Below are 13804 nucleotides of genomic sequence, written 5' to 3' on the forward strand. Positions count from 1 at the left end.
TCTAGAAGGCTGAGGAGGAAGGATCCCTTTAGCTCAGGAATTCAAGCCTGAATGAGACCCCGTCTCTACTAAAACATTAGCCAGGTGTTGTAGCAGGCACCTGTAGTCCCAGCTACTTTGGAGGCTGAGACGGAAGAATCATGTGAACTCAGGACTTTGAGGTTGCTGTAAGCTAGGATGACACCACCATGGTACTCTAGCCTAGGCAACAAAATGAGACTCTGGCTCAGTGCCTGTGGCTCAAGCGGCTAAGGTGCAAGCCACACACACCTGAGCTGGCTGATTCGAATCTAGCCTGGGGCCTGCTAAACATTAAACCAAAAAAATTCTTACAGACAGAAAATAAAGCGGGTGCCTGTAATCCCAGCTACTTGGGAGGCGGAGGCAGGAGAATAGCTTGAGCCCAGGAGTTAGAGGTTGCTGTGAGCTGTAATGCCACTGCACTCTACCCAGGGCGACAGCTTGAGGCTCTGTGCCAAAAAAAAAAGGTGGGTCTTGGTGGCTCACACCTATAATCCTAGCACTCTGGGAGACCATCTAAAAAAAAAAAAAAAAATTGGCCCAGCATTGTAGCAGGCGCTTAATATTCCCAGTACTAGGGAGGCTGAGGCAAGAGGATTGCTTGAGCCAAGGGTGACAAAGTGAAACTCTGTCTCAAAAAAAAAAAAAAAAGGTTAAAATGGTCAATTTTATGTTTTATATATAATAAAAAACCATTAAAAAAGATTAAAGAAAAATACTGGAGAGCCACTGAAGATTCTTAAGCAAGAGAACAATATATGCCGTTTTACTAAAAGTAAATTAGACTAAGCATAAATAAGTCATGGAGACTGAAAATAAGGTTTCAAACAGGGTTGAAAAAGAAATGAAACAAGTGCTGGAGAAAACTATACCCTTAGCCTAAAATGGGACTGCATTAACTCAGATCTAAGGAGTTTCTTGCAGGATTTTAGGGGATATAGTCCTTCCCAGGTCTAATACTGATCCCTACATATGTAAACTGGGGTCCTGTTGACAACGAGTTCAGATGGGAACACATTAATGGCCAACACGTTCAAGAAACTTTATAAGGCAAATACAAGATTTATAAATGTAACCTGTTATTGAATGTAAAAGTTCTCTAAATTCAAACATTAATTTTCCCTCAGTTTTTACAAAAATACAATGTTAATTCCATTATAGTATCTTTTTAAATGTAAATGTAAACAACAGAGTTCTTTACCAATCAACGTCTACAGTTATACTTCAAACACATTACATTGTTTGTTTTTTGAGACAATCTCACTATGTTGCCCTGGGTAAAATGCCATGGCGTCACAACTCACAGCAACCTCAAACTCCTGGGCTTAAGCAATTCTCCTGCCTCAGCCTCCCAAGTAGCTAGGGCTACAGGCGCCCAACAGCGCCCAGCTATTTTTTGGTTGCAGTTGTCATTGTTATTTGGCAGGCCCAGGCCAGGCTTGAACCCGCCAGTCTCCGTTTATGGGGCCGGGGCCCTACCTACTGAGCTACTGGTAATGCCTTGTTTTTTTTTTTGAGACAGAGTCTCAAGCTGTTATCCTGGATAGAGTGCCGTGGAGTCATAGCTCATAACAACCTCCAACTCTTGGGCTCAAGTGACCCTCTTGCCTCAGTTTTCTATTTTTAGTAGAGATGGGGGTCTCACTTTTTGCTCAGGCTGGTCTCAAACTCGTTAGACATTACATTCTTAAGGGAAGTCTCCTCAGTAACACCATTTCCCCACTTGTCTTACTTCAATCGATAAATTATCATCTCTCCCTCTGCTATGGCAAAAGAGAAAATATAACAATAGAATTACTCATCTTCCATTTAATAAGTGTGAAAGTGCACACATCATATGACTACTTTATCCGACCCTATTAAAACCAATATACTGTCCCTTTCCAATTCTGTGTAAAAGAAACTAATCCAAAAATATTAATATAAATCCTATTTGTTTTCACATCTTTTGCACCCAGCCATCCTCTAAAATTATCCAATCCTAATGCCACATTTAAATATTCAAAATCAGGTGGGGCCTGTGGCTCAAAAGAATACAGGGCTGGCCCCATATGCCAGAGGTGGCAGGTTCAAACCCAGCCCCGGCCAAAAACTGCAAAAAAAATCAATCAATCAATCAATCAATCAATAAACAAATAAATATTCAAAATTTACTGAATCATGTGCCAGGAATTACACTTTTTGCTCTGAGATTCAAAATATTGCCTTATGTTTATATAGTGACTAGAACAAAAAAGCATGTTACATAAACAGTGATACAAGCAGTGGACTACAAGTTGGCATATATGTAAATAATGTCAGGGGTCAAGGTACACAAAGTGGAGACCTCTAAACCTTCTATCTAGGTTTCTACACATAAACGAGTGTGTAAAAACACACTCGCTGAAATCTTGGTTCTCAAAGCCGAGTTCCAAGGTGTCACTCCCACAGAGAAACATAACATGCCCACTACAAAGGTCCACCAGCTCTGCGACCTACACATTCTCTTGGTTTATTGTACCACAGACAATGTTAACATCTTTCAAAACCCTGTCATCTTAAATCACCAAATGAAACACGGAGTCTGGTCAAACTCAAGACATCTACCTGTCCACCTGTACCGTATACGTGCATGTATTTGTGTGATCAGATGCAACAGCATTCATAGAGGAGCTTAAGCTACAAAATTACTAACCAAATGAGGAACAGTTTTAGAAAATTAGAAAGCACCCTGACCTGCCTTAATTAAAAATGCATTCACCGAAATTTAGGATTAAGAGTAACCAGCTAAGTTGGAAGCTTTGCACAGATGTAGATGGTGAAAAAAAAAAACTATTCGATTAATTAAGCTTTCAAAGGTCCTAAGATGCAAATGACAACTGGTTCCTCGGAAAAAAGGGTCAGGCGCAAACAGGGAGGCGGCAGGAGATTCCTACAGACTAGAAGAAATAAGGGCACGCCACCCCCAAGAGCAGAGCTCATCCGAGGATTCCAGAAGGGCAGGTAGCGAGCCAGGCCTCCGTGCCCTCCACGGAGCTCCCTGTGATGAGGCCTAATTCTGGCAGCGGCCTGGGGGTGAGGCCAGCACTGGACACTCCGGAGGAGAAAGCAAGGGAACCTGGACCGGGAAAGAGTTAAATTTCAGAAAGCACAGAAAAACAGACTGGGGACCGTGGGGCTCGGGCCTGGCCTCACCCTCTCATGGTGAACTTGACCACCGTAAGTCTAGAGCCCGCGCCGCTCAGCTCCGGCTGGAAATCCGGGTCGCTCCCGACCGGCTTCACTCCCACCATCCTCACAGCCCGGTGGGGCGGCCGCGATGCTTCTGGCTTCGAAATGGAAGGAGAAGAGTTGGGAGAGAAGCTTAGGAAGGCTGAGGCCTGGACAGGAGAGGTGGCGACCGCGGTTCCTCGTGCGGGATTTCTCAATGCCGAGTCACGCCAGGGAGCGGAGCGTCCGAGAAGGCGGGGACGGGAGGGGGCAGGGAGAGGCAAGGGAAAGGAAGGCAAGTAGCACCCAGAAGCCCCCGCGCGGTAGGCCTGACGGCGCTTGCGCGACTTTACGTCATTTCCTCGCCGGCAGTTTGGGGCCCCGTCGCCCAATCTTAAAACGCGAAGCGTAGCCTCCACCCTGGACTGAGTCCCCTCGCACTACCTTCAGCGGGGCAGGCGCAGACTTAGATTTAAAAAGTTCGCGTATTCCTCCGCGTTTCCCGGGCTCCGCTTACGCCCAGGCTTTTCCCGAGTTTTCTGGGAGTGAAAAGAGCGCTCCTTTGCCCGCGGGGTTCTTTTGTTTCTCTGAAGTCAAAAGGCCCCCTCGGTACGTACTTTGAGGATGGTGTTGTCCTGAATTCGGAACTACGCTTTAGGAACGTTGTTTACGCATCTCGTTACGTATGGGAGCTTCTGTGCAGTAGTTCAGAAAGTTATTTTGCAGCTGTCATTAGTTTTTGCCCAAAAAGATAAAGACATCATCCCTAGTTTAGGGAGTTCTATGTAGTGTCAGATGCGAACAATAGCAACAGTAACAACGAAGTTCGACACATGAGATGGGGTGGGTAGAGCAGGGTAATCTTGTTGGGATGTGAGCCCCGAGTTCAGCCTCCAGATGAACAGTTAGGTACATGGTGAGAGATAATAGAGTTATTCCAGGCACAGGGGCCAGCAGGTACAAATGCATGGATTGAGAAGGCAGAGAATAAGAAGTAATATTTAACACATTATGCACCAGACAAGATACAAGTTCTTTTTTTTTTTTTAAAGAGTCTTGCTATGTTGCCCTCGGTAGAGGCTGTGGCGTCACAGCTCACAGCAACTCCAAACTCTTGGGCTTAAGCGATTCTCTTGCTTCAGCCTCCCAAGTAGCTGGGACTACAGGTGCCCGCCACAGCACCCGGCTATTTTTTGTTGCACTTGTTTAGCTAGCCAGGCTGGGTTTGAACCCACCAGTCTCGGCGTATGTGGCTAGCGCCATAACCACTGTGCTATGGGTGCCGAGCCGTACAAGTTCTTTTTATATAAACTAGTGCATTTAGTTCTCACAACAACTCAGTGAAATAGGTTCTGTTATCCAAGTCAAGACAGCCTAACACCAGAATGCTTTTTCAAATATCAGGCTAGTTGACAAAGCATTTGGATTTAGCTGGAGAGACGAAATTTGACTAGCCAAGGAATTTGTATTTTATCATGAAGACAATGGAAAAATCACTATAGGGCAGTTCTCTAGGGTAATTATGAAGTGTCTTTAGCAAAAGCTTTAACATAGGAAGGAGGAGGATGGAAGGCAGTGAGATAGCTAAGGAGGCTACCGTGCTACTCCAGGAACTAAATTAGGAGAGCAGCTACTTGTATCCTAAAATGTCAGGGTTTCAGGAAGTTGTCTGCGTCCTCAGTGGAAGACTGACCGGAACCACAAAAACAAGACAGCATGAAACAAAGTTTATTGAAAAAGAAGGGAAAGATAGGTTTAGGACGTAAGTTTTACAAAGCGAGATAGATTCGCCACATGCAGTGAACGGACCCCGTTGCCAGGGCAAGTAGGCAAAGAGGCATGGGTTATGAGAGAGGGTTCTTTTTTATATGGCCTGAGTTGAGCCTACCTGGTAATTCAGAGATCACCTTAGAACCAGGGTCTTAACTGTGCTTGCAGACCTCCCATGGGCCTCTCTGAAAGCCTGCTGTGGGGGTATGGGCTGCGATGTAGATTTAAGTTAATGGCATAATAACTAGCCTTAAGACTGTTCTACCTCACCTTCATGACTCTATTGTACCTGTGGGCTACAGAGTCTTCTACATCCTTTTGTAGTTGGCATGCTAAATTTTGATTGGTAGATTGGTGGGGTGGTCCCTCCTCCTGAGGTGTAATCACTGCAGGCTGGATTAAGATGAGATGGGGGCCTGGAGACCCTGCCCTTGTCCTTTTTCCCCAGGAGACTGATTTCTAACTAACTACTGAACAAAAACACAGAGTTTAATGACCAAGTGGACCAATTTAGTAAGATGACAAAGGAAAGAGCCTAGGATAACTGAAATTTTGTGATCGCGTAGCTTTTTTAAATGAGTTAAGATACCTGTATGATATCCAGCTGAGGTATAATATAGATAGCAGGCACTGGACCTGAAACTATAGAAAAGGGAGCAGGGTAAAGTTACGGATTTGGGAATCATCAGGTTGGGTGATAGTTGAAGCCCAAGAAGTGTGAAAAGAGGAGGCAAAAGGTGCTGCAGGAACGTAAAATAACTATTCCTAACTGGACACAACGAGATGAAAGGCACAGTAATTATCTTCTTTTTTTCATGTAATATCATAACAGTGCAATAATGGCTTTAATAGACAAATATTCCCATAACAAATATTTTCTACTTAATTTATGGCAGCAATCTCTCCAAACTCCAGCTTTCTTGTCTATGAGAATTGGATTAATAATACCTGCTTTCTAGGATTATGAGGGTTAAAAGTTATACATAAAGATCCAAAATGTAAGGTCATCAATACAAGATGTTTATAAACAATGATGTATTAGTCATCTAGGGCAGCTATAACAAAATACCACACATTGGGTGGCTTGAACAGCAGAGGTTTATTTCTCATTGTCCTGGATACTGGAAGTCCAAAATCAGGGTTCTAGCAGGTTGATTTCTCCTGAGGCCTCTCTCCTTGACTTTTAAATGGATGCTTTCTTACTGTGTCTTCACGTGGTCTTTTCTTGTGCATGCACATTTGTGCACACACACATACACAAGTACTGGTCTCTTCCTCTCCTTATGAGGTTCCCAGTCCTGCTAGATTAAGTCCCCACATTTAGGACCTTTAACCTTAACTACTTCATTAAAGGCCCTGTCCCCTAATATAGTCATTTTGGAAGTTAGATCTTCAATCTGCGAATTTTGAGGTTGCATGGTTCAGTCTACAACAGAGGGATTATTATTCCCAACTTTCCTTCCAGTTTTGCCTAGGAAGCAAGCAGAGAGAGTCTCAACTAAGGCAGCTGTAGCAGATCTGAAGAGAGGAATAGGGCTTATAAAAGCAAGGCTCTAGAAATCTACAGATTCCTGGCTCCATGCCCATAGCTCAGTGAGTAGGGCCCTAGCCACATACACTGGGTTCGAGCCCAGCCTGGGTCTGCTAAACAATGACAACTGCAACCAGGAAATAGCCAGGTGTTGTGGTGGGCACCTGTAGTCCCAGCTACTTGGGCGGCTGAGGCAAACGAATCCCTTAAGCCCAGGAGTTGGAGATTGCTGTGAGCTGTGATGCCACAGCACTCTACCAAGGGCAAAATAGTGAGACTGTCTCAAAAAAAAAAAAAAAGGCAGAGCCTGTGGCTGAGTGAGTAGAGTGCCAGCCTGAGAGTAGAAATCACTCCTGGCTGTTGGCATCACCGAGGTGCTAACTGAGAAACAGCCCTGGCCTTGCCACCCAGTCTACTGATCTACTGATGCTGCTAATGCAGCTGACCACACGAGAAAATTCGGAATTAGGACTTCTCATTTATGGCAAAGACATGAGACACAATAATCCCAAAGCTGGTGCCTGTAGTCCCAACTACTTGGAAGGCTGCGGCAAGGAGATGAAACATATCTGCCATTCCCATGCTTTTCTATGAAATTCAAGGTCTCATACTGTAGTAAGTTCATTAAAATGTAGGTTTTTTGGCTGGGCGCGTTGGCTCTTGCCTGTAATCCTAGCACTGTGAGAGAGGGGCTGAGGCAGGTGGATTGCATGAGCTGAGGAATTCAAGACCATCCTGAGCAAGAGTGAGACCCCTGTATCTACTAAAAATAGAAAAACTATCGGAGCCTTGTGGTGGCCCAGCTACCTGGGAAGTGGAGGCAGGAGGATTGCTTGAGCCCAAGAATTTGAGGTTGCTGTGAGCTCTGATGATACCACAGCACTCAGTCTCCGGCAACAGAGTGAGACTCTTGTCTCAGAAAAGAAAAAAAAAGTAAGTTCCTGTTTCATACCTAGAGATTCTGAGTTAGGAGACCAGGAGCATGACCCAGGAATCTGAATTTTAACAAGCACCCAGGACAGCTCACGCAAAGGACCCAGATTTTGAGGAACACTATTTAATGATAAGTAGTCTACTACATACGTACTATTTAAAGTACATTTAATATAGAGAAGGTACTGTGATCATGCTTTGAACTGCCTCTCCTCGGGACATATGAAGGGAGATGAGACACTTCTAGGAATAAGTACCGTAACAAAAGTTGTGGTTCAGAAAAAGCAGAGAAAATTTCCAGCTAGAAAGAATAGAGAGTGTTTTAGGAAGGAGCATGGACTAATATCTCGGTCTGCATAAACATAGGGAGGGAAACGCATCAGCTCACAGAAATGACTCTTGACTTCTTCCTCAAACTCCTGACCTCAAGAGGTCCTCCTGCCATGGCCTCCTGAAGTGCTAGATTACATACATAAGCCACGTGCCTGACCCCAGCCTGACTTCTCTTTCAACTCACCAAAAATATAATTTACTTCAAATTCACTAGTTCTTATCAACTCCAGCTGGTCCCTAGAGGAAGACCTTCTATCATGTACCATAGCTATCAAGGGTTCACTTTGCTCATTTAACAAAAAGCATACTGGAGACACATCAGTCTCTCCCATAGTTTTTGCACAAAATAAATATTGGTTGAATAGATGGCTAGTACGAATAGTAAGAATCTCTGTCCTCAAAATGAGATGAATAGGAAATATTACTTTGTTTTCTATAACTCAGACTCTTCATTTTACTCTGAATCTCCCTTCTCCTGCTACGTCTAACTAGAACGAAAATTTAACTTTATCTCCTCCTCTGGATGTTTCAGAAAATATGCCAAATTTCTGCGGTTTGGGATAGGAATGGGGCATTGGAATGGGTGGGTCTCCATCATCCTGGCTCCGCCTACATGTCCTCTTCAGCAGCCCTTTCTGCTCTGTGTGACTATGTGAGGGAGTGGGACCCTATGTTCGAAGCTACCCCTGGTCCCCATCTGCATGGATGCACCCACTTGCCGTTTCTCTCTGAATTTTTACTTCTTTCTTGCAGTTCAAGGAACCAAGACTTGACCTTTTTCTATTTCTTTCACTTCTCTATAGGGGAATCTATTTTTAGTGTGAGGGAAACCCATTTGACGTTTGTTAATTTTTTATATTTATTTAAGACACTGTGTCTGTACATGTAAATCCTCTTTCTTCAAAAAACACTAGAAATTCTGTAGCCAGAAAGTGAGCCAGCCCACAAGTATGTTTTGTTTGGCCACACCAATATGTGTGTGTGTGTGTGTGTGTGTGTGTGTGTATGTCACATGTCTGGACCATCCCTAACTCACAACTTGCAAAAGGTATATGTATTCCATAGAAACCATTTCAAGTACTAATATAACCATTCTGTTTTTTCACTTTCAGTAGTTAATAAATTACAAGATACTCAATACTTTATTATGATACATGATTTGTATTAGATGATTTCACCCAACTGTAGGCTAAAGAAAGTGTTGAGCACATTTAAGGTAGGCTAGGCTAATCCATGATGTTTGGTAGGTTAGGTGTATTAAAGGCAGTTTTGACTTCCAATATTTTCAACTTATGGTTTACTGGGTGTAACCATCATACATTGAGGAACTTTTCTGTGTGTGTGTGTGTGTTTGGTATATTTTTGGTGATATTTGGAACATTGTATTACACCCTTTTGTTTTCCCTGGAGTTTCTAGTTGTCTGTTTTCTTTTACTATTTACCCTTTATAATAACATTGTTTTCTTTTTCTCCATTGCATTATCTATTTTGTCTCATTTTTAATTGGATATCTTCCTTTTGAGGCCCTACAGCTTCTAGTTGCGTCTAGATCGATAGCTCTATACATTTGTTACTCAGCTGTCATCCTGGGATTTCCCTTCTCTCATCACATGGGTAAGTACTAGTATTCCCTGAATCCAGTGTTTTCCTCTTCCCATGTTTTTGGAACAGATCCTCAAATAACATCCTATGAAAAAGTAGATGGGAAGTAAATTTTCTGGGTCTTTGTATTCTAAAATCGTTTTATTCATACTCTGGTTTCTCTTCAGATTGTATAAATCTTTCGCCTTTTACTAAAATTGTTTTATTCTCCCATTTGACAATTTGAATAGGTGTATACCTCTGTATGGAAAGCCACATAGATATTCTCAGATCCTTAAAGACACTGCTTTATTTTTCTCATTCTGAAATTTTACACTGCCATGTCTTAGGTATAGCTCTCTTGTGATCCATACTGCTGGGGGTTCAGTGGACAGTTCTTATGTAGTGACTTTTAATTTGAGCTTTGGAGCATTTCCTAGTTTTGTTTCTTTAATGATTTTCTTCCCTAACCTGGGATCTCCCGGGTTTATTGGGCTTCAGTGTCTCAGACTATCACTCATAGTTTCCGTCTTTTTCTTCTTCTATCTCTCTCATTTTTTCCTGTTATCTGGTAGACATTTTCAACTTTGTTTTATAATCTTATTTTTAATTTCAAAGAGCCATCTTTTTTCTGACTATTCATAGTACCTCATTATTGTTTTATGTATACAGTGACTTCTCAAACTGCTAGTATTAAGTACGGGTTTGTGTTTTCCATTTTTTTGTTTTTTAGTTTTGTGCCCAGAATTACCCCTATCTTAGCTAAGGTTATTCCTCTTGTCTGCATTGCAGGTTTTCTTTAAATGTCTGCTGGTACTTGTGAAAGAAAATATTACCATGAGAATGTGACCACTTCTCGCTCCCTACCATAGGAATGTGACCTTTTGTAACTGTTCCAGAAGATAGCCCCAGGAGCTTCAGCAAATGTTTACTATTAAGTAAATATTTGACTATTAGTCTTGTCTTAAGACAGTTGAATAGTGAACTAGAGTTCTCCTTATCTAATTAGAATCCCAGGTGTGTTTATTCTCTCTTACTTTGTTAGAGTCCCTGGCATGTCTGCTATTCCTGCCTACTTTGTAGTTTTTGCCTTTATAAGCTTGTAAAAAACTGCTGTGGGGGACTTGATTTCTCGGCTCCTAAAAGAGTTGTGAATCAAGTCCCCGTATACAGGAATAAAAATCCTCTTGCGTTTTTGCATCAAGAGACGACTCTTGCGGTTGATTGGGGTGGTCAGAGCTCCGGGCTGAGTGGGGGGTTCTGCCCCCAAGTCTTTCATTTGGGGGCTCGTCCGGGATATAACGACCACCCCTCACCTGCAGAGTCGACCTTGGAGGTAAGAAAGGGGTACCCCGAAAACTGTCTAGTCTGTGTCTTCAGTCCTTTTGTTTGACTTTGTGTGCGCGCTTTCGATTTCGCAGCCGTTCGGCACCTCGTGAGAGTGGCCGGACAGTGGTCGGTAGACGTGCCCGGAGGACCACAGGCTGAAACCCTGGGGGACGCCCCAGGAACTGAGGAGAACCAGGGACGCCTGGTTGTCTCCTGCTGTAAGGGCGCTGGTCGAGTCTGGTTGTTCGATCAAAAATTACGGGAAACGCGCCCGTCTGATTCTGTTATAGGCTTGTGAAGGACCAAGTGTAGTAGGTGGGTCCTTGTACCTGTAATATTTCTGTTATTTCTGTTATTTGTGTTTCTGACATATCCACTGACGATGGGACAGACTGTGACAACCCCTCTGAGTTTAACTCTAGATCATTGGACTGAAGTGAAGAGAAGAGGTCGTGATCTGTCAGTAGAGGTTAAAAAAGGCCCATGGCAGACTTTCTGCTCCTCGGAGTGGCCTACTTTTAACGTCGGCTGGCCCTCAGGAGGAACCTTTGACTTATCTCTTATTTTTGCTATTAAAGAGATTGTTTTTCAGAGAGGACCGGGAGCCCATCCGGATCAACAACCTTACATCATAGTCTGGCAGGACCTGGTGCAGAATCCGCCCCTCTGGGTTCGGCCGTGGACTGCCACATCCAGGCCCCCGTCTAATCCTCAGGTGCTCGCTGTCCAATCTTCCAGTCCCAGAAAAGGGGGCGACAGTTCGGACCCCCCTAAGAAGATCTACCCAGAAATCCAGACTGATCATCTTCTCCTCGACCCTCCACCCCCTCCTCCCCCATACCCTCCCGCCTTGGCTCCTGTCGGGGGGCAGGGAGGACCAGCATCGCCGGATCCAGCGATTGCCCCCTCTGCACCCCCGGGGGAACCTTCACTGGGGCCCGCACAAGGTACCAGGAGTCACCGCCGGGGAGGAGTGTCTCCCGACACTACTGTTGCCCTACCCCTGAGGGCATACGGCCCCCCGCTGGTGGCAACAGATGAGGGACCACCTCCTCTCCAGCCCCTCCAGTACTGGCCATTTTCTTCCGCAGACCTGTATAACTGGAAAACTAATCACCCCCCTTTTTCAGAAGACCCTCAATGCCTGACTGGGCTGGTAGAGTCCCTGATGTTCTCTCATCAGCCCACATGGGATGACTGCCAGCAGCTCATACAGACTCTCTTCACTACTGAAGAGAGGGAGAGGATTTTATTAGAAGCTAGGAAGAATGTACTCGGGGCGGACGGGCGTCCTACCCAGCTCCCCAACATCATCGAGGCTGCCTTTCCCCTCTCCAGACCAGACTGGGATTTCAACACGGCAGAAGGTAGGGAGCGACTGTCAGTCTATCGCCAGGCTCTAGTGGCTGGCCTCCGTGGGGCGGCAAGACGCCCCACTAATTTGGCTAAGGTAAGAGAAGTAATACAGGGGGCCACGGAACCCCCCTCCGTGTTTCTTGAGCGTCTAATGGAAGCTTTTAGGCGCTACACCCCATTTGACCCTGCCTCTGAAGGACAGAGGGCTTCCGTGGCTATGACTTTCATAGGGCAGTCAGCTGTAGACATTAAAAGAAAGCTGCAGAGGATTGAAGGATTGCAGGACTATACCTTGCAGGATTTAGTTAAGGAAGCTGAGAAAGTATACCATAAAAGAGAAACTGAGGAAGAAAAAGAGCAGAGAAAGGAGAAAGAGAGAGAAGAAAGGGAAAATAAGAGAGACCGAAGACAGGAGAAAAACTTAACACGGATTTTGGCCGCAGTAGTAGGGGAGAAGAGCCAGGAACAGACCCAAGGTAGAACTAAGAAGTCAGGTAGTCCGAATAACCGCATCCCATTAGATAAGGACCAATGTGCCTACTGTAAGGAAAAGGGGCACTGGGCCAGGGAATGTCCTAAAAAAAGGAAGAAAGAACTCTCCAAGAAAGTACTGGCCTTAGAGGAAGAAGAAGATTAGCGGGGACGGGGCTCGGAACCCCTCCCCGAGCCTAGGGTAATACTTAAGGTGGAGGGGAAGCCAGTTGAGTTCCTTGTAGACACCGGAGCTCAACACTCAGTCCTACTTGAACCATCAGGACCCGTCTCCAAGAAAAAATCCTGGGTTGTAGGGGCCACAGGGCATCAGCAGTACTCATGGACTACCCGAAGATCAGTAGATCTGGGAGTGGGACGGGTAACCCACTCATTTTTAATTATCCCTGAGTGCCCTGCGCCCCTCCTCGGGAGAGATTTACTCACCAAAATGGAAGCCCAAATCACTTTTACTCCTGATGGCCCAGAGGTAACCCAAAATAAGAGGGTAACAGCCCTGACCATGCGTTTAGAGGATGAACATAGACTCTTTGAAAAGCAGCGGGAGAAAGGGACTAGTCTCGTAAATGACTGGCTAGAAAAATATCCCGGGGCATGGGCCGAAACTGCTGGAATGGGACTGGCTGCAGAAAGGCCGCCTATAGTCATAGAACTCAAAGCTACTTCCACTCCTGTGGCAGTGCGCCAATATCCTATGACTAAGGAAGCTCGGGAAGGAATTAAGCCTCACATTCAGCGTCTCCTACAGCTGGGCATACTAGTAAAATGCCAGTCACCATGGAACACGCCCTTATTACCCGTCAAGAAACCCGGCACAGGAGACTATCGCCCTGTGCAGGACTTAAGAGAAGTAAACAAGCGGGCGCAAGACATCCACCCCACCGTGCCTAACCCTTATAATCTGTTAAGCTCTCTCCCTCCAGACCATATCTGGTACACTGTCCTGGATTTAAAGGACGCCTTCTTCTGCCTCCGACTACACTCCTCTAGCCAGAACATCTTCGCATTTGAATGGAGAGACCCGGACTCTGGAACAACGGGGCAATTGACATGGACCCGACTTCCACAGGGGTTTAAGAACTCCCCAACTATCTTTGATGAAGCCCTCCACCAAGACCTAGCTCACTTTCGCACCAGCCACCCCCAGGTAACGCTCCTACAATATGTAGATGACTTACTGCTAGCTGGAACGACAAAGGAAGAGTGCTATCGGGGCACAGAACTGTTGCTAGAAGAACTAGCCCGCTAGGGATATCGAGCCTCCGCTAA

The 13804-nt window shown here is 45.0% G+C and overlaps 1 protein-coding gene across 5 annotated transcripts in view; it reads right to left on the reverse strand.

The window, feature by feature from the left end:
* Positions 1 to 3533, reverse strand: part of TXNL1 (thioredoxin like 1) — a 43076-nt gene extending 39543 nt beyond the window's left edge. For all 5 annotated transcript variants that reach the window (XM_053571248.1, XM_053571246.1, XM_053571245.1 and 2 more), the window contains exon 1: positions 3196 to 3533. In XM_053571248.1, the coding sequence (XP_053427223.1) occupies positions 3196 to 3293 (98 nt within the window). In that variant the 5' untranslated portion in view covers positions 3294 to 3533. The remainder of the gene's footprint in view (positions 1 to 3195) is intronic.
* Between the last annotated feature and the right edge of the window lie 10271 nt (positions 3534 to 13804).

The sequence above is a fragment of the Nycticebus coucang genome, chromosome 19 (assembly GCF_027406575.1).
Source record: "Nycticebus coucang isolate mNycCou1 chromosome 19, mNycCou1.pri, whole genome shotgun sequence".
NCBI classification, from domain to species: domain Eukaryota; kingdom Metazoa; phylum Chordata; class Mammalia; order Primates; family Lorisidae; genus Nycticebus; species Nycticebus coucang.